We start from the raw sequence: 23604 nt of genomic DNA, 5'->3' as shown, positions 1-23604 counted from the left end.
GAGTCGAGTGCAGGATCAGGATGACGGGAGTCGAGTGCAGGATCAGGACCATGTGAGTTCAGTACAGGATCACAGGAGACGAGTGCAGGATCAGGATTAAGTGAGTCGAGTGCAGGACCAGGATGACGGGAGTCGAGTGCAGGACCACAGGAGATGCGTGCAGGATCACTTAGGGTAACAGCAGAATCACATACCTGAAATAGGAAACCAATATTCATGAAAATAATAAATATCACTTCAAGGCAGTATTTCAATTCAATATGTTTCCTTAATCTCTGATAACACATGATTTTTTTGTACAATAACTTACCAACTTAAAATGACTAAACACGAGCTAGAGCTAATACACTGCAAAGATAACATTATAACTAAGTTAGACTTTATAAACTTGGTGCAGGTAAAATAGTAAAAATTGTAGCAGATAGCCTGCAATCCTGACACAGATCAGTGTAGAATTAGACAGAATTTCATTGTGTTCACATGTAAAGTGACTTACTTTTTTTCTCCTTGGGGAGCCTGGACATGCCGCTGACCTGAAAGAAGAAAATAAGAAAAAATTAACATTGTATTTTAACATAAAGCTTGACCATTCCTTCAGGTTTTGGCAATTTATGTTGATTTTTTTTTGCAATTTCTCATATGATTTTACAGACCTGCCAACCTGTACGCATTTTGCGTAGCGGTTACGCATTTTGAACTCAAATTATGCTGATACGATTTGTCACTCTAAAACTACGCATAACCTGGTGACCCGCCTCTTTTCACGCGCAGTCCTCAAATCAAGCAACAGCAAATGAATAAGAGTTTGACCAATCATAGCGCTGGGTTCATTTCTCAAACTAGCAAGCGGGGATGATTGACAGATACGTAAGGCAATAAAGAATCCCGCTCAATCCCGCTTCCACTCCCGCGGCCTGCCGTCTGATTGATTTGAGCGAGGACAGTAGGCTACAGTCACGGTACTTTTGACTCCTAAAGGTAAACCGGCTGGGGTGGATGTGGAAAGTTGAAATATTGTATTGAGTTGATCTGGATTCGATTATCACACGGGAGTGATCGCATGGATTATATATCTCACTCAAAATACTCCGGTATTCATGGTCACTCAGAAAAGAGGAAAACATAATTTAGCCATGCAAATTATAAAATACTTAAGTAAAGCTGAAGAATAAATCTTAATAAAATGAATCATTATGGTTTATTGATTATGAAAGTTCTGTGATTTGTGGATGACTGATAAGCGTGAGTCTGGAGAAACAGGCGTACATTTACTCATTCTCATGATTGAAATACGTAGCTTGTATGTAGCTATCATATATATGGCTAATTAAACAATTGAATGCAATTCATTTATGGATATCAGTTAATATAAGCACACATACAATTAAATATTGATCATGAAAAAAATATTTTTAAGCAGGTGTACTGAAAAAAAGTATAGCGTAGTAGTGCAGAGCAAGTGATATTTTTAGAATCCGGTGAAATCATAGTTTTGCCTAATCACTTTTACAGTCTACCCTATAATTACGAAGAGAGGCTTTAGAGTGTGTGTACGTATGTTTTTTGCAGACTGTCGACGGCATGTGGAGGGCAAAAAACATTTTAAAAATGTGGCTGCTACAGACTCAGTGCCTAGAATTAACTCATTCTTCGTACAACCACAGGATTTGAGACCAATCCGCGCCGAAACCCTTTACACTACATTCATTGTAGAACACAACTTGCCATTAGCTGCTGCAGACCATGCTGGACCTCTGTTTAAGAAGATGTTTCCTGATAGTGAGATAGCCAAACAGTATGGCTGTGGCAGAACTAAGACTGCTGCCATAATAAAAACACTGGCCTGGCATGATGATGTGTGCATTACAGAAGCAATGAAGCACTCTCCATACAGCCTTGCTACAGATGGGAGCACAGATATGGAGGACATAAAAATTTACCCCATTGTAGTGAAGATTTTTAATGCCAATCTAGGTAGGGTAGTTGTGATGTTGCTTAAGATTTGTGAATCAAGAGAATCTACTGGGAGAGCAATATTTGAATTGCTTGATGGTGAACTGACAAAGAGAGGCATACCATGGTCAAATTGTGTCAGTCTTGCAGCTGACAATGCTGCAGTTATGCAAGGTTTGGGGAAAGGTGTAGCGGCTTTTTCAAGGCACAACATCCGCATATCTACCTAGTTGGTTGTCCCTGCCACCTGATACACCTAGCTGCAGAGAGGGCATCCAGGCAGCTTAGTGTGAACATCGAAGACTTCCTCATTACCATCTATTACTATCTAGACAAAAGCAGCAAGAGAAAGTCGAACCTACGTGATATTCAAATCATGTGTGACACAGAGGTGAGGAAGATCTTCAAGCTGGCCTCCACAAGATGGCTGTCTCTGGGGCAGTGTGTGAACCGTTTACTGCAACAGTGGGATGCTCTTACTGTTTTCTTTGGTAATGAGGTAGATGCAGGGAAGAAAAAGAGGACAAAGTTATCAGGTTCCTCCAATCTGGCAAAGCTTCCACCTGGTCCTACACAGAAGCCTAAAGCCACACCCTCCAGCAGCATGCCAGCTAAAGTGCAGCCCAAGCTCTCCTCTATCCTACCAAAGCTGTCTGCACCTCCACCTGGTTCTACTCAGAAGCCTAAAGCTCCTGCACATCTTGCTGCAGAGTTTGACCTAACAAATTTCCTCTTCAAGCAAAACGAAATTGGAAAAAGAGCTGCAAAAGAAAAAGAAAAAACAAAGGCAGAAAGAACCAAGAAAGAAGAGAAAAAGGATCTGACAAAACCTGAGAAGGTACTTCAGTTCCTCTCCAACCCTATGTCAAAAGTGTATTCACTCTTTCTGAAGAGGGTCATACCAGTTTTTGACATCAGCAACCAAATACTTCAAAAAGAGGAGCCATGCATTCATATCCTGCTTCCAACTTTGGAGCTGCAACTGCAAAAGATATTGCTTTCATTCTGCAAGCCTGAGCATGTGATCACTATGTTGAATGAAATTGGTAGAGGTATCAGGCCAACCATCACAAGTGAAAAGCAGCTGCCTGATGAGGAACTCTCAATTGGGTATGAGACCCAAGTTTTTATCCAAAGCCAGGGTAACCTAGAGCTGAAGCCTTTCTATAGGGATGTGAGGAAGTTCTTTTCATCTGCAGCTGACTACATACTTTCCAAATTTCCATTTGGAGATGAGCTGCTTATGCATGCTGTTGTGGCCAACATAGAGAAGAGGCTATCTGTGAAATTCTGTTCTGTTGACTTCTTCATCAGTCCCTTTCCTTCTATTTTGCCGGATAGTGTAACAGTGGATCAGGTAGAGAATGAGTTCAGGATGTATCAAACCACCAGCTTTGCTTCCAGCATCCTCAGGAAACGTATTGATGAGGCATGGAGAGACATCAGCCTTTTGAAGAGGGGAGGCCAGGAGGTCTTCGCCAACCTCTCAGCAGTCATGCTTGGAATACTAGTAATATTCCATAGCAATGCTGACTGTGAGAGGGTTTTAAGTCTTGTTACCAAGAACAAGACCCAATACAGAGCCAGCCTGAGCACTGATATGATCAGTGCTTTGGTTATGAAAAAGGTGAGCATGGCTGCTAAGGGGACTGTCTGCCACATGGAGGGCTTCAGCGACAGACTTCTCGGGAAGGGCAAGTCCGCTACCTATGAGGCAAAACAGTCTAGAGCAGCTGTCACTGCCACAAGTGATAAATCTCAACAGTAAAATGTTTATTTAGAAAGGACATGGCATGGCTTCAGTAATTTTATCTTTCTTTCAATTGTTTGCCAGTTGTCAGTTTTCAAAAGGACATATTTTCTTTTGTGATTTTGAGTTATTTATATGATGTTGAAGGTCTATGATAAGGGTCATAAACCTTTTTGAATTTTCACTTCCCTTTTGTCAAATGTCCAAGTTGAAGTGAATATGAGTGAGTGATGTAAATGCATGTCTTTTCATTAAAAATGTTCTTGCTTCCTTCATAGTGGATTTATATGTTGAATAACTAAATATGGTGGTGAGTGGGGAAATGTCCTATGACCAGGTGAAGTGATTGGTAAGCATTTGAACAAAACGATACACTATACTGATGCCCAACCAGCCAAAATAACATCAAAGACAGTGGTAATGGCACATTTTTTCTGCGTGCATGCCGCCATGTTCATGAACCAGAACTTCGACAATAAATCAGTAAGTTGCCACTCAAAAAAGTTTTTGAAGGTTGGCAGGTCTGGATTTTATTATTATTATTATTATTATTGTTGTCTTTAAGGTCCTGTTTACACATATGTAGATATTTTTATAAACTGATTTTTAAAAAACATCAGTTTGAGGTTGCTAAAACTTTAGTACAAACACACACTTACAAATTTATACTTTATACTTGTTATTTTTCCCCAATCATTAGATACAGCAACATTTGTTCTCCTGGTTAACATTACATGTCCTTCATGTCTCCTTTGCACGGCTACAATAAACTTAAACCTACCCAGAGCCATCTTATGGCTCTGAACCTACCTAACGTTCTGTGTACTTTTTCGTTCATTTATTATTCTTTTTTAACAAATAAATGAAAAACGAAAAAAGTGTGCTTTTCTCTTTATTGGTTTTCAAACTGGCGAAGAGATAAACCATAAATACAAAGTCATTTCCCTCATTTTTTATTTAAATTGAAAATCAAATACACGACCACCCCTGGTTATACATAAACAATTATCATGAACGAAATGCGGAAAAGGTCAATAATACTCAAGTTTTCCCTTTTCTTCAGCTTTCTAAATTTAACAGAAACAGACAATAATAAACAAAGGATGCTTGCTTGCTTGTTCAAGTTAGCTAGCGATAATTGCTAAGGTAACTAACGTTATGTCTTATGCACGCAATTGTCTTTTAAAGTTAGCTATCTATACATATATAGTGCAGTTACCTTTTCCATCGACGTGCTGTTCGCGCAGGAACTGCTGCACCCGTGGAAAGGTATTTTCGATACTCCATTATGAACTTAAAATCAAAATACCGTCTTCCATAGTTGACTCTGCACCCAAGCTAATATTTGAACCTTCTTCTTCTTCTTGTTTTTATGGCAGTTGGCCAAACAACATCTGGTTGCATTACCGCCACATTCTGAAATGGAATGTGTCAGAATAATATATTTACCTACACTTAAATTATCTTTATTAATAAACCAGTTATTCTAAAAAAAGAAAAGAAAAACCTAAAACATAAATCTCCAGAATTCCTTTGCAAAATATAATTTACTATCAAATGTATCACTTGAACCTTGCTTTCTTGGAACACATGTACGTAGTGAATTGCGTAACCTCCGGTAACGGCCATCTGATCTTTAAAAGTAAAATAGAAAAATAATGAATGTAAGATAATAATAATAATAATAGTAATAATAATAATAAGAAGAACAACAACATATTGGTTTTAATTTTTAAAACATTAAAATTTTTCTTATTGAGAATCTTTTTTTTTTTAATAATGCAATCAGTATTTCCCTAGTAACTGTTACCCGCGTAAACCTGAGAAACGTTAACGACGACGACACGACAAGAAGTAAGACATGTATGCGCTTGTGAAATGGTGTGCCGGGGATGATAAGGGGAAATTTAGTATTGTTCACATTAAATACATACGAAATTTTGATCTGGAAAGTATGTTTTAATTTAAAAAAATTCATTTATATGTTGCCACAGGCTGCCATTCACAATCAAGGGGCGGAAATCCTAGCTTCCATTTCCTTGGAAGAACAAGCAGAAAATAGTGACAACGAGCTCTCACTTGTGGGTCAAGAATTGCTAGAAATAAAAAAATTCATCTTCACAGGTAAACGTATTATATTTCCATTCTACACACATATATACACACACACACAGTAAAACTTAAATAGCCGGGGCTTTTATTTTGCCAGATCATAAAACTCGACATGCCAATGTTTCCTATTCATTGATCAGACTGTGGTGGCCTGCCATCCCACACAGAAAAATTGGCTGGTGTAAATTGTATATGGGGACTTACATCATCACATCATTATTTTAAAAGGACTGATAAGAAGTGTGATGTTTTCAACAGTGTGTCTCACTAATACATTGATGGGAATGCAGAGACTGAATTTCCCTCACAGGATCAAAAGAGTATACTTCTATTCTTATACTTATTGGCTACAGTCTTTCACATCCGTTTTTCCTGTTGATGCAGAGATACCTCAGATAAAAGAAATGCTCAATAGAAGCTCCATGCACCTCGGCAGTCCAGGGTCTCTCCCCAGCCCTTCAAACCCTGTTCAAATAGTGTGTACTTTTTTATCATGTGCTGTTGGAAAGTATGTGAACTGCTTGCAATCACCTTGTCTTCTATATTAATTGGTCATAATCGAATACAATTTACTGTAAATTTGTCATAATCTAATCTCCCAAATTTCCTGGTACCTTGTGGCAATGGCTCTTTTTGACACTACTTATTGATAATATGAAATTTCCAACATTGACAGTAGGGACCAGGAATGCTTGACATAATACTATTGGGACCAATTTCAACAGTCAGTTGTATCTGGAATGCTGGATATTTTGTTTGCTATACTGAATTGAAACTTTTAAGCCTATCAATTTTTATTTTTTTCAACAGGAAGAAATTGTCCCGGGTTCAGGTGTTTACATATCGCGAAGTGTGTGGCGCTGTGCTTGCCAGGCATCCAGTGGGCAAGGATTTTGCTGCTTGGGGTGTTTGACATCGAAACGCTCGTCAAAAGTAATTTGAGAGGTTAGTATTGTCTGTACAGTAGTGCAGTGGTTCCCAACCCTGTCCTGGCGCCCCACCAACACTGCACGTTTTCTTTGTCTCTCTAATCAAATACACCTGATTCAGCTCATCAGCTCATTAACCCATGTGATTATGAGCTGATGTGTTGAATCAGGTGTGTTTGATTAGGGAGACAAAGGAAACGTGCAGTGTTGGTGGGGCACCAGGACAGGGTTGGGAACCACTGCACTAGTGTAGAGTGTGGTTAAAAATGCTTATTCCATGGTCACATTTGTTATGTTAAAGCTACATTGTGTAAGAACTTCTCCCATCTAGCGGTGATTTTCTATATGACAACTAACTGAATATTACTTTCTAGCCCCCCCATTCCGAGCGCGTTTTAACTCCTACGGTGGCCGTTTCATGTAAAGGTTAACATGGCTTCCAGTACAAAGCAAAATCAATGAAAAATAACTACAATTTAGAGTGTCCTTTGCCTGTGATCCATCATAGCACACAGATTTGTTACAACATAGCCTAGCCCTAGACAATTCTTTTTCATCGACGTGAGGAAAAGTATCCTAGATGTCGTTCTAGCGTTATGCACAACCATGCTATAGTTAGCCAAGCAACTATAAAACTTCAAATTTACACCATAGACTGTATAGATTTACACGAATAGGCTGAATTACCTGTCGAGAAGAAAGCAGGCAACTTCGGCGTTCCCTTTTAAAATCCTTGCTCCTCATGAGCTCTTTCCATCTTGGAAAAGCCACTCCAATATTGACTTTGGTCTTGTTGTTTTTCCTGTCGCATTGTCGTTATAATTCTCTTTTTCGCTTCCTTGGCGACTCCTTTTCACATCCTCGAGAATAGGTGTGATCCTCCATCTTCAACAGGCTTTCAAATCTGCCGGCAGTTGCGAGTAGACTAATCCCCCCCGGCATTAAAGCGGGAAAGGCGGAGCTTGAATTTCCAGGAATGTCCCTCGTTGGCGAATGTATTTCAAAGATGGAGGCGCAACATGGATTCAGCCATTCGCGCGACTTGCGCATATGTATTCTGAATAGCAGATTCTACACTTACGAGATTACTTTGATTAGTAGGTGGAAGTAATTTCACATGAATGAGCACATATTTTTGAAAGAACAATTTTAAGGCTATAAGCATGCTAGCCAGGTTCCTTAACCACTATGCTACCATTCCAGGAATCACAATGTGCCTTACTGCCCTTAGATGGTAGCGACAAACCCTCTGGCTCAAGAACTACCTTACTGAACTGATTGAAATCAAACCAAACTGGACTACTCATATTCCGATTAAGACACCCAGATAATGCAATTGAAAGTCAAATAACTTGTGCATGTATACGCCAATCGAACTGAAGTTGGACTGGAGGAACCCTGCGTGCCGTGTCGTCTGCCTTCTGCCCCTTCTTCCAATGGAACCTATATATAACATTTTCATAGGATTTGTGTTACGTGCCTTTTACTGGAATTCAGGTCTTAGCTTGATTATTAGTAATAATTTGATTAAAGGGGCGATGGTGGCGCAGGTGGTAGAGGTACCATTTGGCACCTCTGCAGATTCGAGCCCCGCTCTGCCTGCCCCTATCAAAGTGTCCTTGAGCAAGATACTGAACCCCAAACTTCTCCCAGTGGCAGGTTGGCACCTTGAATAGCAGCCTCCGCCACTGGTGTGTAAATGGGTGAATGTGAGGCATACATTGTAAAGCGCTTTGAGTGCTCGTAGGAGTAGAAAAGTGCAATATAAATGCAGTCCATTTACCATTTAAGCTGTGCATGTAAATGGACCGACTGTGTGTATGTGTCTGTTTTCAACCATTTTGATTGTCATGCTGCTGATAATGAAAATGTAAACTATATACTGGTTATTTTTCATACTGAAAAACAACTTTTTTCCCTCAGGAGGGGAATCCAAGGTTTCAAAGGGGGGAGATGGGGAGAGAAGAAGCGGCCTAGATGAAATAAAAGTAAAAGCTATAATGGGTAAGTTATGATTTTGCTATTTGACATCATCTGCCACAGGTCTGTATTTAAAGTGATGTGAGCCTAAACTCAGTCAAATCAGCTACTGGGCTGACATCATTTTAAAATCCTGTGCACAGGGCTGTACATGACTCTCGTACATGATTAATTTTCTGTGTAGCAGGATGACAGCCATTTACCAACGCTGAGCGAAGTCAACTTTAAAAGTGGTTACCATTCGGCGTTCCAAAAAAAAAAAAGTTAGTTTCGATGAGAGGTGGTGGTGGTGTTTGGCACTATGACCCTATTTCGTTTGCAAATTAAATTGGTGCAAAACTGGCCGCCATGCTTACACACTGATTGCAGTGTAAGTGTGGCATTACTTGCATACTCACGTACTTTGTCACTCAATTTTACTGATTTGCACTAGAAGAAACTGCAATAAAAAAAAATGTTTTATCTTGGTGATAAGTTTATCCACCAGTGTTTTGTCTGCTTTATACCTAAAACTTTTTTCTTTAAAATCTACCTTCTCAGATGCAGTTATGTCAAAGCACTCAGTTTCGGCTGGCCAGATCGGAACAGCCCTGAATGGGAAGATGGCAGAGCTAAGACTGGCAATGTCCAGGAAAAATGTTAATTAAAAATGAGTGTGTTTCTCCAGTGAGTGAGTTTGGAAATGTTTTAAATGTGGCTAGAAGTTTGAAAATGTAATACTGAGGGGGAAAAGCAGAGGTGGGACCAAGTCATTGTTTTCCAAGTCACAAGTAAGGGCCAATCTCATTTAGTCAAGTCAAGTCAAGTCAAGTGGTTTTTATTGTCGTTTCAACCATATACAGTTAGTACAGTACACAGCAAAACGAGACAACGTTCCTCCAGGACCATGGTGCTACATAAAAACAACAAAGGACCAACATAGGACCACATGAGACTACACAACGAAATAAAATACCTATATAAACTACCTATATATACCTATATAAAGTGCACGTGCAAACATGTGCAAAAAGTACAGGACAGTACAACAAATTACTGACAATGAACAGGACAATAGACAGTGCAGCGCCGACCAGTACTCAGTAGTGCAAAAAGATGACAGTTTCTAAAAATGTAAACATAACATACTATGAGATAATGTTCTATGCACATAGCAGTTATTGAGGTAGCAGACAGTTATAAAGTGACAGTAATTAAAGTGCAACTCAGGACAAGTGTGTGTCAAACCAGTCTCTGAGTATTAAGTAGTCTGATGGCTTGGGGGAAGAAGCTGTTACACAGTCTGGCCGTGAGGGCCCGAATGCTTCGGTACCTCTTGCCAGACGGGAGGAGGGTAAAGAGTTTGTGTGAGGGGTGTGTGGGGTCGTCCACAATGCTGGTTGCTTTGCGGATACAGTGTTTTTTGTAAATGTCTTTGATGGAGGGAAGAGAGACCCCAATGATCTTCTCAGCTGTCCTCACTATCCTCTGCAGGGCTTTGCGGTCCGAAACGGTGCAAGTCCCAAACCAGGCAGTGATGCAGCTGCTCAGGATGCTCTCAATAGTCCCTCTATAGAATGTAGTGAGGATGGGGGTTGGGAGATGTGCTTTCCTCAGCCTTCGAAGAAAGTAGAGATGCTGCTGGGCTTTCTTGGTGATAGAGCTGGTGTTGAGGGACCAGGTGAGGTTCTCCGCCAGGTGAACACCAAGGAATTTGGTGCTCTTGACGATCTCCACAGAGGAGCCGTCGATGTTCAGCGGAGTGTGTTCACCTTGTGCTCTCCTAAAGTCAACAACCATCTCTTTTGTTTTGTCGACATTCAGGGACAGGTTGTTGGCTCTACACCAGTTCGATCAGCCGCTGCACCTCCTCTCTGTATGCTGACTCGTTGTTCTTGCTGATGAGACCCACCACGGTCGTGTCATCGGCGAACTTGATGATGTGATTCGAGCTGTGCATTGCTGCACAGTCGTGAGTCAGCAGAGTGAACAGCAGTGGACTGAGCACACAGCCCTGGGGGCCCCAGTGCTCAGTGTGGTGGTGGTGGAGATGCTGTTCCCGATCCGGACTGACTGAGGTCTCCCAGTCAGGAAGTCCAGGATCCAGTTGCAGAGGGAGGTGTCCAGGCCCAGCAGGTTCAGCTTTCCAATCAGGTGCTGGGGAATGATTGTGTTGAATGCTGAGCTGAAATCTATGAACAGCATTCGAACGTATGAGTCCTTATTGTCTAGGTGGGTGAGGGCCAGATGGAGGGTTGTGGTGATGGCATCGATCCGTTGAACGGTTTGAACGATACGCAAACTGCAGTGGGTCTAGTGAGGGGGCAGCTGGGTCTTAATCTGCCTCATGACGAGCCTCTCGAAGCACTTCATGATGATGGGTGTAAGTGCGACGGGACGGTAGTCGTTGAGGCAGGACACTGAAGACTTCTTTGGCATGGGGATGATGGTGGTGGCCTTGAAGCACGTTGGAACGACGGCGCTGCTCAGAGAGATGTTGAAGATGTCGGTAAGAACATCTGCTAGCTGGTCTGCACATCCTCTGAGCACTCTGCCAGGAATGTTGTCTGGTCCAGCAGCCTTCCGTGGGTTGACTCTACGTAGAGTTTTCCTCACATCTGCCGTGGTAAGACAGAGCACCTGGTCGTTAGGAGGAGGGGTGGACTTCCTCGCCATCACGTCGTTCTGCACTTCAAACCGAGCGTAGAAGTCGTTCAGCGCATCTGGAAGGGAGGCATCTTTGTCACAGGCAACTGATGTTGTCCTGTAGTTGGTGATGGCCTGGATGCCCTGCCACATGCGCCGCGTGTCACCGCTGTCCTGGAAGTGACTGTGGATTCTCTGGGCGTGTGCGCGCTTTGCCTCTCTGATTGCCCGTGACAGTTTGGCCCTAGCTGTTCTTAGGGCTGCCTTATCGCCTGCTCTGAAGGCGGAGTCTCGGGACCTCAGCAGCGTGCGCACCTCCGCAGTCATCCACGGCTTCTGACCCCTCCCCCTTTGTCTGCATCTTCCCCTTGGCCCTCAATATCGAGTGAAGGGGGGTAGGGGTAAGAACGTACTCTAAGAAATGAGACGCCACTCGATTACCGTTTGCGTCATCTTCCCTTGCCGCTAGCAGGCTGCTACGTCAACAGAGGCGACAAGCGCTGACATAAACAAACGAACATGCCGTCATCTCAGGTTGTGATATCGATTGCCTGGGCTCTCTTTATCTTTGCACGCTTGTGTGCCATCAGTCGAAGACACCGTAGAAGAAGATCGTTTCTCAGACGCATACGACTGCTTACGGATCAAGTCATGGTACGTATGTTTCATTCTATTTAACGGCGGTGACACCATAGCTAATCTAAACATTAGCAACCGGCTAACGTTAGCCTACTATTCATAAGTTGTTGTAGCTACGATCTGAGGAAAAGTTAGGGAAAGTTGGTCTTATATTCACACATGCAGACTTTTTTTTGCTTAAGAACTTTCTCAAAAATATGTGCAATAAAGCACATTTATGCAAATTAGAAGCAGCTACATGATATTGACAACAAAGATGGTCCACTACTAACGTTAACTTACATTTTCCACAATCGATAAAAATGGGCAAGTATTGTTTTAATGGCATACTTACTTGCGAATGTCCACTGAATGTCTAATGTAGAATGGTAAACAAGATAGGGACCGTCTAAAAAGTTGTAATTTTTTTTCATTGTGTGCAAACAGACAACTACATTTTAGCCAACTACAGATGTACCAGCAAATATCTCTCACATTATGTGTTCTAATGCTATTGATTGTCATTTAGCAACAATAAAAATTACAATATAATGATTGTGTTTAGGAAACCGACCTCACTGTACACAAATATTTTTAGAATCAAATTACATTCATTCATCAAAGGGATTTTTTTTATTATCTAAAGTCTGTAGCATGTTCCTATTGACCAGACTGACTTACTACAGGTGAAATTTTGACAATACCTCCCTTACTGTACGTACAATTGTCAAATATGTTTATGAAAAAATGACTAATTCACCTAAAGTATTTTTTGACTATTAAAGGTTTGAACATGTTTTTTTTTTTTGTTCCTCCAGGCCGATCGTCCACCTATGTACTGCAGAGTGGATGCGACTATGCCCATCTTGCGCTTATGGTTTGACGAAGTGGCTGAAATAAAGCAGGACCTACGCCTGACCAGGAGAGCCATGAACAGCCTGCAGAGGCTTCTAGACAGGAATCAAGATCATGGCTGGGGAAATCAACTAGAGGTCCTCATATATACCTATTGGTTGGCACACGGACTCTCCTACTGGGTGGTGGCAAATGTTTTCAATGTCCCCAAGGCAACAGTATATCGAGTAATACACAATGTGGCACAGAATATTTGGAACAATTTAAACAAAGCTATCTCCTTCCCACAACATGAGCTGCAAGCTGTGGGTCAAGGATTTGTGGCTCTATCAGGGACCCCTGCATTCCACAATGTTGTAGGGGCGATAGATGGCACACACATTCAGATTAAACCACCAGAACTACAGTCTCGTCTAGTCTACCTTAACTACAAAGGCTTTTACTCCATCAATATGCAGGCCATATGTGATGCAGATGGAAGGTTTCTGGACATCTTCATGGGTTACCCAGGGTCAGTCCATGACACACGTGTGATGAAAAACAGCTAATTTTACACATCTGGACGTTACCCCCCGCCAGGATACATTATTTTGGGTGATGGTGGGTACCCCTGCCTCCAGACCCCTATATGCCTGCTCACACCATACAAAGAGCCAGTACGTGGACGAGTGCAGCAACGCTTCAATCACCGTCATTCAAAGGCACGCAGCATAATTGAGTGGGCCTTTGGAGTAATGAAAACAAGTTGGAGGTCATCTCTCAACCACTTTTAATATTGTTCTTCTACTGTCTTGCCCCAATTTCTAAACTGTTGGCATTCACGTGTTTGTATTGTTGTATAAATGTTATTGTCTTATTGCAAATATTTATTATTGAATTTATTATATTATTTATATTTATTATAAATATTTATTTATAGCATTTATTTATCTCATTGCATTTTTTTAACAATAGCCTGAGAACTGAAAGGAAGTTTTTAATTATGAGTAGACATATTCTTACCTTGGTATTATTTTTTGGTGGGGTGTAGTGGGATTTATGCAATTGTTTGCAATAAATCTTTTAAAACACACTACATATGTTGACAATGCTTCGTATTACTGTAGAATTTATCCACATCTAGAAAAGCCTTTTTATAAGAACACCATTTATTGCTCAGCAGTAAATATTACAACATATGTAAATATAACAATACATATTCAAATATATATATATATAAATGATATAAACTCTTAAGACAAATATATTTAATTAATATGTAAACAGTTGTGAAGTGAACAGGTAATTTTTAAAACAAGAATACATATTCAAATGATATAAACTCTTAAGACAAATATATTTCATTAATATGTAAACAGTTGTGCAATTGAACAGGTAATTATTTTCACATCTTTTCAATCATTCTTTCGAAGAGATCTAAAAACCTCTTTGACTTTGCCTCACTCTCTTCATGGCGCCTTTGCTCCTGAAGGGACTCCTCGATCAGGTACTCCAAAATAGGATTGGACTTCCTCCTAGATGTTGTGGCACTTGTTGCTGCTGAGGTGCTGGTTGGCATTCTACTGGGTCCTGTGTCAGGGGTCCAGGATGCTGCTGTGGTGGAGAGCTCTGAGGTGGAGGGCTCCACAATATCCTAAAGAAACAAGGCAAATCGTGTTACTGTTTAGACATTTTCAGCAAATATCTCCTCATGAAATTTAAAGAGAATGTTTGCGAATCTGATGTTAGTGGAATTCATGAAAGTACTGAATTACCTATTTTTTACAGTCTATGTGAATTACATGGTAAATGATTAGCCTCACCATTAGTATTGTGATGGGATCCTCTGCTCCTGGTTGGAATGATGCCACCACCACAGGGGGGTCCATCGCAGGCCGGGCACCCAAAACCTCGTGCATGTCTCCATAGTACTGCCATGTAGCAACAGTGACCTCACCCTGGTCTGTCCCTGAGCTGGTTTTTGGAGTCCTCAATTCCTGAGACACAGACACAATAAACAACTGGCTTGTTGATACATTCATTATGCAATTGGAAATTATTTTAAACTGGACATCATATACCTTGTATTTTTGTTTTAAGTTCTCCCATTTTTTGGAAGCCTGCTGTCCAGTCACCTTGCCCTCTAAGCCAATCTCTTTCACAAATTTCCTGCATCACAACCAACAGCTCAAACATTTTGTATTTTAAGCACAACACTGAAATAAAAATTCAGAAAACAGACGCAAGAATATTGAACAATGAACTCACTCCCATTGTTGTTTGGCCGTTGTTTTGGACTTCATGAAGTCTTTTTCATTATCTCCCCTGAAGCGGATGAGCTGCCGAGTCTCCTCAGGTGTCCCTGAGGGAAAAGGAAAATATACGTTCACGTTATGTTCCGTAACTTGCTAGGTGAATCACATAGCATAGGTAAGCTAGCTCTACCAATATCAAACCAGCCCACCGGTAAAATCAATCAAGTAAATGTAATGTCAAGCAAATTCACTTCACACTGATTTCAACTAAAAAACATAATATGAAGTGTCATGTCAAGGATTATCAGATAGCTCAGCTCGACAAATAGCGCATAACTGCTAGCTGGCAGTTAAATAGCGATTCAAAACAAAAACATTACAATTAAAACCGCTTGAACATTTTATTAAAAGTATCATAAAACACGAGTGTCATAATTATAATATCAATTAAACTGCTGAAAATACTTACATTTGTGCGACTCAGTTCGCCGTTCAGCCATGAAAAAAGTTTGATGCCGGCACTATTGAGAAATTCATATGTTGTAACCCCTCTCTTTGAAGTGTAGTCCTCCGCAAACTTCGTTTCAAGGGCTATGTAGCCCTATGCCTTGGCCCTAGCCCTTAATCAAAATGAGAATTGAGACGCCACTTCACCTCACATGAACGGGCAAAACCGAGGGGGAGGGGTAAGGGGGAGAAATGAGATTGGCCCTAAGTCTCAAGTCATTGCATTAAAGTCTCGTGTCAAGTCCCAAGTCAAGGCAGGCATGTCCAAGTCAAGTCCAAGTCAATTTACAAGTCCTCAACTTTTAGCTTCAAGTCTTAAACAAGTCATTAGTGCGCTTTGCGCAAATTAGTAACAGAGTATTAATTACTATAGTAAAGCTATACTAATTTTAGCTAGAAGTTTCTAATTTATAATCTAATTTTATCTTCTTTTTTTTTTTTTTATTGATATCAACCTGTAGACCAAAAGAGGGTAATAAAGATGATACATGGATCTTATCTTTGGACACACATTAAGGCAAACCAAACTTTAACTCTAAACACACAGTGAAAGTATGGAGGACAAAACATGCAAAAATAATAAATAAATACATAAATAAATAAATGTAATAATAAGAAAATAAATAAAGGAATAAATGTCTTGATAAAACAAATATAATTAGTTTTTAATGAAAGTTATTCCTGAATTTATTTTTGTATGACTTTTTTTCCTTTATTTGTTATTTTCTCTTTTTATTTTTATTCTTTAAAACATTTTTTATTCTTTCATTTGTTTTAGTTTTTTTTTTATTATTTATTTATGCATTCATTTATTTTTATATTTATTTATTCCCACATGTATTTATTTCTATATTTAAATATTCCCACATTTATTTATTTTTGTATTTATTCTTACATTTCGGTCTCTTGTATGATAATGATGTGGGCGAGTCCTGCTTACCACTGGCTTATTGTAAAAACATAAGAGCTTAAGTCAATCCAAGATTTATTGGTTATACTACAATCACAAAATAAATGGGGAGCTGTTTCTTCAACAAATCCACAAAATGAGCAAGTTTCATAAATGATATGATTTAACCTTATCCTTTTCTTTTTTTCTGCGTATATAACTTCATATTTTGATGTCTGCAAATCCATAATATTGTTTTCTGTTCTTATGATTGTTCATTGTAAAAGATACAACCATGCTTCATTTCCCTGATCGTTTATGCATGTATACATCTGCAATAAAAAAATTTTAAAAAATCTATAGCTAGAGTTGCGCGACATGCGAATGAAGTCGATAATCACGCATCAAATAACTATGTTACGTTTAGAGTAGTGGTGCTTATTGATGGTTTAGGAGAGCTGTGTCTGGTATGAATGTCTTATCACATCCTGGATTGTTAAACTCTCTGCAAAACTTTTCCCCGCATATTCAAAATCTGTGTGAGTTAAAGTGTGCTAATGTGGGAGGTCCATCTGCTTCCGCCTCCCTCATTTCCATGTTGCACACAGTAAAGTAAAAATAAATACATGTATAAATAAATAAATATATATGGGAATATATAAATATGGAAATAAATATATGTGGGAATAAATAAATATAAAAAATAAATTAACACAAATAAAAAAATATGCAAAATAAATGAATAAATAATTAAAAGCTAAAAAGAATAAAAATAAAGTTAAAAATTAATATAGAAAATAATAAAAGGAATAAAGTCATACAATAATAAATTCAGGAATAAATTTAATTAAAAACTAATTATATTTGTTTTATCAAGACATTTATTCATTTATTATTTATGCAGGTTTGGGCCTCCATATGAACGGATGCTGAACGTGCTGAACTGGTGAATGAAATCTGAAATATTACCAGGCAGTGGCTAATTGCAGACATTTAAGTTGCATATACGAGTTATATACTGTAAAGGGCTGCGAACAGAGTAAATGATCGGTTTTGTGATTTTTAGAACAGTAACCAATATAATTAAATAAATATAGCTAAACGCATGACAGAGGACCAGCACGTCCGCAAATGAATAAATGTGTTTACATGCACTTTCTGACCAGTTATGCTCAAAAAGCACCAACATGTGTGTGGTCATGCAGTTCCTTTATCGAGGTCATACAACAGCGTGATAAAACACTGGGTAGATTTAGTCCATTACACCAATTGCTGTAACATGTTAAACGCTACTGACCGCAGTAAAACAATAGTTTGCGGTTCGATATGCAGACTTTGTTAGCCTATAAATCTGTCATGTTCTACAATAGACATGTATGTTACTGAACCATAGCTGATGTAAATTAGTTAACAACTTACCTCTGTCTGTGGATTTTCAGATGCCTCACAAAATTGGACATTGTCGACGAGGTGTCTGTAATTTTGGAACCACAGGTTCTACATGTTGCAATCCTTCTGTTGCCTTTAACGCTGTATTCAATATATCCCAATCATATCACCTTTGGAATAATTTTTGCTGTGTTCTTGTCCTTAAATGCATGCCGCGGTCTTCAAACTTGGTCCAGCTTTCGTGGAAGCTGATTGGTGATTGGTTGAATAAGGAGCGTTGACATGCAGATTTGTAAATCAAATTAATCATTTATTTGGGAAATTAATTGTTGATTTACTGCACATTTTTAATTATACAACTCTTATCTTTGGTTTTAAAAAGTATAAGTATTTCCAAGTCAGACGGCTGAAGTCCAAGTCAAGTTGCAAGTCATTGCTGTCAAAGTCTAAGTCGAAGTCGCAAGTCTTTTTTGATTCTGTCGAGTCGAGTCGCGAGTCATCAAATTAGTGACTCGAGTCCAAGTCAAGTCCAAGTCATGCGACTCGAGTCCACATCTCTGGGGAAAAGTGAGCACTGGGGAAAAGGCTTTAAAAAGAAAATAAAGTCTGAAGTTGAAGTTAAATGAAGTTAAAGTTTTTACTTGAAAAGTTTGTACTTGTTTGTACTTGTCAAGTCTGTACTGAAAAAAATGCAGTAAAGTTTGTATTTGAAAAGACTTGGAATTGTGTGTTCTGTGGAATGAGTACAAATATATGTGCAGGCTGTATAAAAAACATAGTTGTGCCACTAACATAAGTGAAAGTACATGGTGTCATCATATTAGAAGCATATTTGTATCCCTAATATAAGTGAAAGTATGTACTATGGAAATAAGTACATATATGCATGTATACATATATGCGTCTTACATATATTTAACATTTATGTGCATATACGGGAAAATATTATGGAGGACCAACTCTACCATATTTAAAAATAAATACAGAAATAAATAAATGCTCAATAAATAAATAAGCATACAATTAATTGCCCCAAAAAATACAATAAACAAATAAATGTAGGTAGAAATTAAATTATACAGTGAGACATAAATGTATATATATATTTTAATTAGCTTCTTTATTTATTCGCCTTTGTAATAATTACATTATTTATTTATTGTCCGTTATAATCTTCAACTTTATTTATTAATTACTTATTTTTCTAAGTATTTATTTATGTGCATGTTATAATATTTTTGTCTGTTTTATTCTTCCTTTGTATTTTTTTACCCTATTTATTTCTTCAATGCTATTTATTTCTGCCTGTCGTTTTTACATTTCTGTATGCATTTCTACCTCATTATGCAAATGAGGAGGGGCTGTGTCTTAGGGGGTCAACTTCTGCCCATTGGTTGGTTAGCATTTTACTGCATCGGTCGAATCTACATGCCACCGGCCACAGTCACAACAAAGATGGCTACCTACGATGAAGTTGTCAGTGAACTGAGGCATTTAGCAACTGTTTTTGAAAACAATGCTAATGTTATAAGTATTGATTTTATTATTTTTCGTTTGGACGCTCTGACAGAACGTGTGTTTCAGTTAGCGGCACACATGAACACAGATGTCGACAATGTAGTTTTTCAGAATCTGGAGGAAGCGGCCCATCTTCTTAACTCGGTCGCTAACGTTAATCACACACCTGGGATAACGTTAGCTGGTTGCCCTGCTTATATGCTGCCTGTGGACGCCGTGGAAGGACTTTTACATGCGGGTTTGCCTGTTGGTGCCATTGCAAGGCTTTTTGGAGTCAGCGAAATGACAGTTCGTCGTCGGATGGCAGAGAATGACATAAGGTGAGTGTACCATTACATGTGATGCCAATAGAACCAGTGTGTGTAACGTTACCAAATCACAAGAATGACACAGGAGAAAGACAAACCCTTCCTAGCTTGTGTTAATTTACAAAGTTATGGAACTAAACAAGAATGCATAGAAAGTAACGTTAAGTCGCACACACAGTGACTTCAGACTCCACTTTAGACTCTCCTCAAAAGACTTCAGACTCGACTCGGACTGGAGGTGCGGGACTCGTGAACAATGTTAATTTTAGGAAGCGCCTGATGAGCTTCCTCCGCTACCTATAAACTGCCTACGTAACACGTAGTATCTGCTGCCGGCTGCACGCGTGAGTGAGAGTTCACAACAAACACCGCAGCTGCTCCACCATTCATCATAAACTTTGGCTTTAAAACTTCACACAACAAGACCCAAACATAGAAACGCTGAACGCAAAATAGGTTAGTAACCTGTGGTGAGTAAACATGTTTAGCTCAGCATTGGCCATCTAACGTTAGCTTGCTTGTTGCTTCAGCTACGACTCCACGGGAGGTTTACTCCGAGTGTCGCTCGTTATGAGAAGATGAATGAGCGTTTGTTTACTTTCCAAACTTGTGGTAGTCGATTAATGTAGGCTAATCATTTACGTCCCGCAGGCTGCCATCACGTTAATTATTAAAGATTGGCTGTTGATCATGTTACAGTTTTATTTAGTTATAACGTTACACTATGCAGTTTCATAAGCAGCCTGGATCGAATGCAGCAGATGATACAACATTCAGTAATTACCACGAGAGACCTGAGACTTGACTTGGACTCTAGCTCAAAGACTTGTGAGCATCTCTGGTGTACACATACGAGAAATTAACCTCTTGGATTGTACACTGCTCATGATGTGCTTACTTATACAATAATACAGTAAAACAGTAATACAGTAATAAAATCAAACACAGCTAAGCTACAGTATAGAGAACACATACAGGTATTTACACTGCAAACAAAATAAACAGATTGAGACAATAGTGCAATGAGCAGAATGCAGAGGATGCAGGAGTAACGTTAAATTATTATTATGTACATGTCAGAGGTGGATGTGATATACAGCACATACACATACAAGCTTACGTGTACACAGTGTGATGAGTGCAAAGAATGCTGGAATAAATAAGTATTATGAGCGGTGTTATGTACATGAGGTAGGTGGGTTTGGTATACAGTACATAAAATATACAGTATAGTATGACAATAACAACAGTAAGAACCGGTCTGAAATAGAGTGATAAATAAATGAAAAGTGGTCACCGAAATTTCCAGTTGACCAAATTGCTTTTTTTTTTAAAGGGTGTCAGACCTGCTGTTCAGCAACATTGACAATGAGGAGTTGGATGCAATGGTACGGGAGATCCTCAGATGTCATCCTAATACAGGATATAAGATGATGCTGGGCCATCTGAATGCTCAAGGAATACAAATCCAAAGTAAGAAGGCTAGTATGTGTTGGTTATGACATTAATTAACACTGTAGGCATTATGTAATATCGATGTGTTTGTCACTGACTTGTTAGGGGTATAATAGTTATGACCCAGACCAGATATGGAGAAAGAAAACCAGGAGTCAAGAAGTTCAATTAAAGAATCCAAAATTTACTAAAGAATAGTTTGCAGTGAAATTGGTACAGCCAGCGTCAAAGTCTCACGAGGAGATCGAAAGCTAACTCATACCTTACACAAAATTTTACATCAATTATACCATTTGCAAGGACGTATATTCTATTATTTAACTCCTGATTGGCTAACAGAGCATAAAGTCACAACATATAGATAGCTATAGAACATCAACATTAATCAGCGCAATTGTCGTCCTGGCCCGAGATTTACATCTGAAGTGACCTCGCAGATGGTCTCGGCGTCTTCGAAGTCTGCCTGCTGTGTCTCCCTGGGTTCAAAACCTGGGTAGAAGGTCAATACGCACACACCGAAACACTGATCGAACGACAGTGTTTCTCTGCGCACTAAGGGAACCAGAGCACACATTTATCAGGTCATTTTAACCAAAACAGTGAGATAAGAAATATTCACCCCTCAGGCAAAGGAGAAGAAAGAAATAACATGCATTCCTTCCCTTAAAGAGATAATAAGAGAAAATTTACACTTCTACTTATTCAAGTGCTATCACATAGGATTTTAAATCATATAATTAGTCATGACAGGTAAAAATCAACCACAGAATACATCTGGAACATATGTTTAACACCCCCCCCCATCTCAAGCTTATTCCCAAGACGACCTTCAAGTCAGCCTCCGTGCAGAACAGAGGGAGAGGCTTCAAGGAATGTGCATGAAATCAAAAATTAACTCTTAACACACATATGATTCAGCGTATATTTCAGTTATGCATAAGAAAAATAAAATTGATTATGTGATCATGCATATAGTTAATTCATCATTTTATTAAAGAAGTTAAGCAACAGAATATAGATAGATATTGATATAAAAGGATATATATATGTATTGATATATCTGAAGAGACAAGGGATTTCGACCCTCACCCTTCAGACTCAACTTACAGCTGCTTGGTCATCATGACCACATTACAAATGATTGTTTATCACAAGTGCAGTACAGTATGTACAATATTTTTTTAAAGCACCAATAATCATCTTCACAATGTAGTCTCTTTTAATGAGTTGTTCTAACAAACATATTGTGATATTTGATGTGGCCCATTGCTTAACCCAGCATTTCCATTTGTGTACTATGGACAATCAAAGTAACAAATATGTAATCTGTAATCTCTATTTACCTGTTTTTCAAGGAAGTCGAGTGCAAGAATCAATGAGACGTGTTGATCAGGAGGGGGTTTCTATGCGCACTGTCCAACTCCCACAACAAGACGCAGAAGATATTCTGTTCCAGCCCCTAACAGTTTGTGGCATATTGATGGCAACCATAAACTTATAAGGTCAGAATGAGGTATTGTAAATAATACATCATAAAACAATTCAAAATAATGCAATTTTGGTTTCATGTACATTTTACCATCTGATTTTCTTTGAAGGCAGGCTCACCTGTTTCCACAATGCAATTAAAACTAGTTATTGCAATCCACATTCAATTTATTTAATATCATCACTCATGCTGCCACTTTCTCACTGTGAGATTGGATTTCACATTCATTTCCTTTTCCATTAATGGTGTTTCTTGAAGGTTACTATGAAGTACTTTGCGTTGTTCTTGAAATTACAATACACTTTGCCATTTTTTTTATATTGCAGATGGCGATTTGTGGTTCATGGAGGCATTGATGGCTTCAGCCGTCTTATTGTGTACTTAAAAGCCCCACCAATAACCGTGCGTCAACGGTCTGCAACTGCTTTCTTGAAGCAGTCGGTGTATATGGAGTGCCATCACGTGTTCGCTCTGATAAAGGAGGAGAGAATGTCCAAGTGGCCCACTTCATGGTGTCCACCAGAGGCCCAAATAGGAATTCTCATCTAACAGGAAGAAGCACACACAACCAGAGGTGATTTCCTTTTGTAAAACTGTAGCAAGTTCCACTTTTAATCTTGTTTTCATTATTGGCCTTTTTAAAACTTCTGCTTTGGGTTATCTTATTTTTTTCAGTTGTAGTTCTGTTACATTACTTTAGTAACATCAGTTATTTACAATTATTGGTAGTAAGGGTTCTATACAGTAATTTATTAATTTTGTGGACATTAAATGGTGTATAAAAAGTGTTTGTCCTAAACTTTATTCTTCTATGTCCATTTTGCTCATCATGCGAGGATATTTATGTCATACATTTAATAATTATACATCCAAGTCATTCATGACTTTATTTCTTGTTTTTGTATTTTTTCTGTTTGTCCAGGATAGAGAGATTGTGGAGAGATGTCTTTGGAGGAGTTTTGGATCTGTTCTACACAACATTCTGCAACCTAG

General features: G+C 39.0%; 1 protein-coding gene and 1 long non-coding RNA gene across 5 annotated transcripts in view; both read left to right on the top strand.

The window, feature by feature from the left end:
• LOC127655912 (histone H2B) overlaps positions 1 to 13843 on the top strand; it is a 42875-nt gene extending 29032 nt beyond the window's left edge. For 2 of the 4 annotated variants that reach the window (XM_052144013.1, XM_052143976.1), the window contains exons 2-5: positions 5698 to 5827; positions 6626 to 6760; positions 8668 to 8748; positions 9265 to 10458. Coding sequence is in view for 2 of the 4 variants with exons in the window: in XM_052143976.1 (XP_051999936.1) it covers positions 5698 to 5827; positions 6626 to 6760; positions 8668 to 8748; positions 9265 to 9371 (453 nt within the window). In the remaining 2 variants the exon portion in view is untranslated. Of the gene's footprint in view, positions 1 to 5697; positions 5828 to 6196; positions 6292 to 6625; positions 6761 to 8667; positions 8749 to 9264; positions 10459 to 12785 lie in introns of those variants that run through there. The other 2 variants (XM_052143985.1, XR_007972118.1) reach the window with 2 other exon arrangements.
• A 7138-nt stretch (positions 13844 to 20981) lies between these two features.
• LOC127656115 (uncharacterized) lies at positions 20982 to 23152 on the top strand. Its single transcript, XR_007972138.1, has 3 exons — positions 20982 to 21140; positions 22478 to 22624; positions 22938 to 23152. It is a non-coding gene; the product is annotated as an uncharacterized LOC127656115 (long non-coding RNA).
• Positions 23153 to 23604: the final 452 nt, after the last annotated feature.

Source organism: Xyrauchen texanus, chromosome 2 (genome assembly GCF_025860055.1).
Source record: "Xyrauchen texanus isolate HMW12.3.18 chromosome 2, RBS_HiC_50CHRs, whole genome shotgun sequence".
In the NCBI taxonomy this organism is placed as follows: Eukaryota; Metazoa; Chordata; class Actinopteri; order Cypriniformes; family Catostomidae; genus Xyrauchen; species Xyrauchen texanus.
The sequence above is the reverse complement of the archived record's forward strand: the minus strand, read 5'-3'. Positions and strand labels throughout refer to the sequence as shown.